Below are 2,111 nucleotides of genomic sequence, written 5' to 3'. Positions count from 1 at the left end.
AATTTAATCCATTCATAAACCTGTGTATTATCATTCATTCATTCAATCAAATACAATTGTTCATTTTAATACATTCATAAAAGCACAATACCAACAAAAAAGTTATTTGTCCATTTAAAATTTTCAAAACAAGCTACAGATGCACCCTACTATATCAAACTGTTACGTAGCATTAGCATATAGACAACGGGTACTACAAGGAAACACACTCGAAAAACCAATGTTTGGTATCATTGGACTTACAACGGCTGACACAGTTAGCTCGGATTAGCTAGGCCTCTCCTGTCTGTACAGCTCATGTTGAAAAGCAGGTTGAAGCACATAAGAAGGCATCCAAAAGCCAAAGAGATCCCCTGCTGCTACAAAATAGCTAGGAAACAAAGCAAAAGAAACAACCAGAAACCCATTGGTTACTTAGATAACAGAAACTGTACGATTAGCTCAAATTCAGGAGTAAATAAGCGATAATCATGAAACTGCTCTGATCCAAGACACATAGTTTTGCAAATACAGATACAATTTCCAAATGGAGAAAAGAAAGAGCAAAGCTTCCATTGTACTGACAAGATTCAGTCCAGATACAAATATGATATTCAAAATACATCTAACGTTAAGCAAAGCTCTTAAAATATACCAGAGGTAATCTGTTCTATCCTTAGTCAAGTTCATGAGTTCTAATAGGGCCATTGATCTAATGTAAGTGTCGCTGATTGTTGGGATCTTCTCTTGATGCATTTTCCACTCCTTATCCTTGTGAGATTCCTTCACTAGATGATAGCCCCTTGCATTGTGTTGTGAAGTTACCTGTTTGGATACAACCAACAGGGTTACCATTTGTTAAATTGAGACAATATGCCATAGTTATAGCTTGTATGCTAATAATTTAAGTGTTGGACATGGTAAAAGACCAATTTGAGGTCTCTAGTAAAAACATTTCGGCAAGCATAAATGAATGAGGGCATTTTATGAAATTAATAGAATGTGTCAGCCAATTAGTAGGCAATGAGCTATTGCATACCCACTAATTCCAGCGTTTTTCCTAAATCTGACAAAATTTTCTGTAATGTTGTTTAACAGTGTTTGAGAAAGCAAGTGGTAGAGATTGCAAATTACCCTGTTGAAGACCACAGTCTTGCAATCAGTGAGAATACTGATCGAATGAGGGGGTAGATAAAATTCAACACCTTTGAAGGTTGCAGTTGCAGCTACTCTAGTATCATTGTTGGTGAGGAAGGCAGCTCACACACTAGTTCCTGGTTTCTCATAAACATGGGCCTGCAACAGAAAACTTCTGTCTACTATAATTCCAATAACCATGCTAGGATATTTACACATATTTATGACATTCTTCAGAAAGATAAAATTAATCGCAGTATTTTCACCTCTATGTCCTTCCCCATTGTGTAAACAGTGGGAAGCACCCAGAGCAAAGCCTTCCCGCAAAGTCTCAGAGCAGAGTGCAAGTCCCTGAGGTGACGCCACTTGGGTTCCTTCTGAAAACCTGAATAAGAATAAATAAATTGAAGCGAATGCAATAAGGAGAGGAACATTTCCAACTATTTTAGACCAATCTCTTAAGGAAAATAATTGTACTTAAGAAATCTAACAAGGCATTATCTCCACAAAAAGATAAGAAAAAACAGGGGATTTCATAGCCATCTGCTACTTGCTGATAGGGACATTATTGCTCGTAATGCCTTCTTTGTATTTGCCGCTGCTCAAGGAGTTCCTTAAAAATTAATGCCACATGTTCAATCCATGTCAAAAGATATGCAAGATTCTAAACTTGGCTTTCACATTTTTCTACTTCTTCCCAACATCTCCATACTATAAATTCTTATAAATGGTAGTGATTGTCACATTGGTTAATTAATATCATCAAAGAAAAAATAAAACTGATTAATGAATTGGTTCCACCCTGTAGAGGGTCCCCTAATTCTAATTCCCAACTAAACATCTTGAGTTAGTAATGACTGTCAACATTTCCTATCAAATCTCCAAATTACTTAAAAATATATAAGGTTTCCAGTTTTCTAGCCATATTCGTCGAGAGGAGCTTCATCGTAACAGTGAGTTGTTACAAATGAGGAAGCTATTCTGCCAAAGTTCGT

At 36.4% G+C, this 2,111-nt stretch overlaps 1 protein-coding gene across 2 annotated transcripts; it reads right to left on the bottom strand.

The window, feature by feature from the left end:
- Positions 1-358: 358 nt before the first annotated feature.
- Positions 359-1,861, bottom strand: LOC131233882 (beta-galactosidase 11-like). 2 transcript variants are annotated; one of them, XM_058230715.1, is made up of 2 exons: positions 1,383-1,782; positions 359-804 (listed from the first exon to the last, which is right to left on the bottom strand). In XM_058230715.1, exons 1-2 carry the CDS (start codon positions 1,548-1,550, stop codon positions 469-471), a joined length of 504 nt encoding a protein of 167 aa, XP_058086698.1. In that variant the 5' UTR covers positions 1,551-1,782; the 3' UTR covers positions 359-468. The 2 variants fall into 2 exon arrangements, 1 of the variants encoding a protein (XP_058086698.1); XR_009165396.1 differs by lacking the exon at positions 359-804 and adding an exon at positions 1,137-1,275 and having other exon boundaries at positions 1,383-1,861.
- Between the last annotated feature and the right edge of the window lie 250 nt (positions 1,862-2,111).

Source organism: Magnolia sinica, chromosome 18 (assembly GCF_029962835.1).
Source record: "Magnolia sinica isolate HGM2019 chromosome 18, MsV1, whole genome shotgun sequence".
Taxonomy (NCBI): domain Eukaryota; kingdom Viridiplantae; phylum Streptophyta; class Magnoliopsida; order Magnoliales; family Magnoliaceae; genus Magnolia; species Magnolia sinica.
The sequence above is the reverse complement of the archived record's forward strand: the minus strand, read 5'-3'. Positions and strand labels throughout refer to the sequence as shown.

What these genes read in the sequence shown, in the direction of transcription:
- LOC131233882 (XM_058230715.1), bottom strand. Translation starts at nt 1,550, where the DNA reads ATGTTCCTCTCCTTATTGCATTCGCTTCAATTTATTTATTCTTATTCA. An exon ending in CAATGGGGAAGGACATAGAG is followed by an intron (nt 805 to 1,382) that starts GTGAAAATACTG and finishes GTATCCAAACAG; the next exon opens with GTAACTTCACAACACAATGC.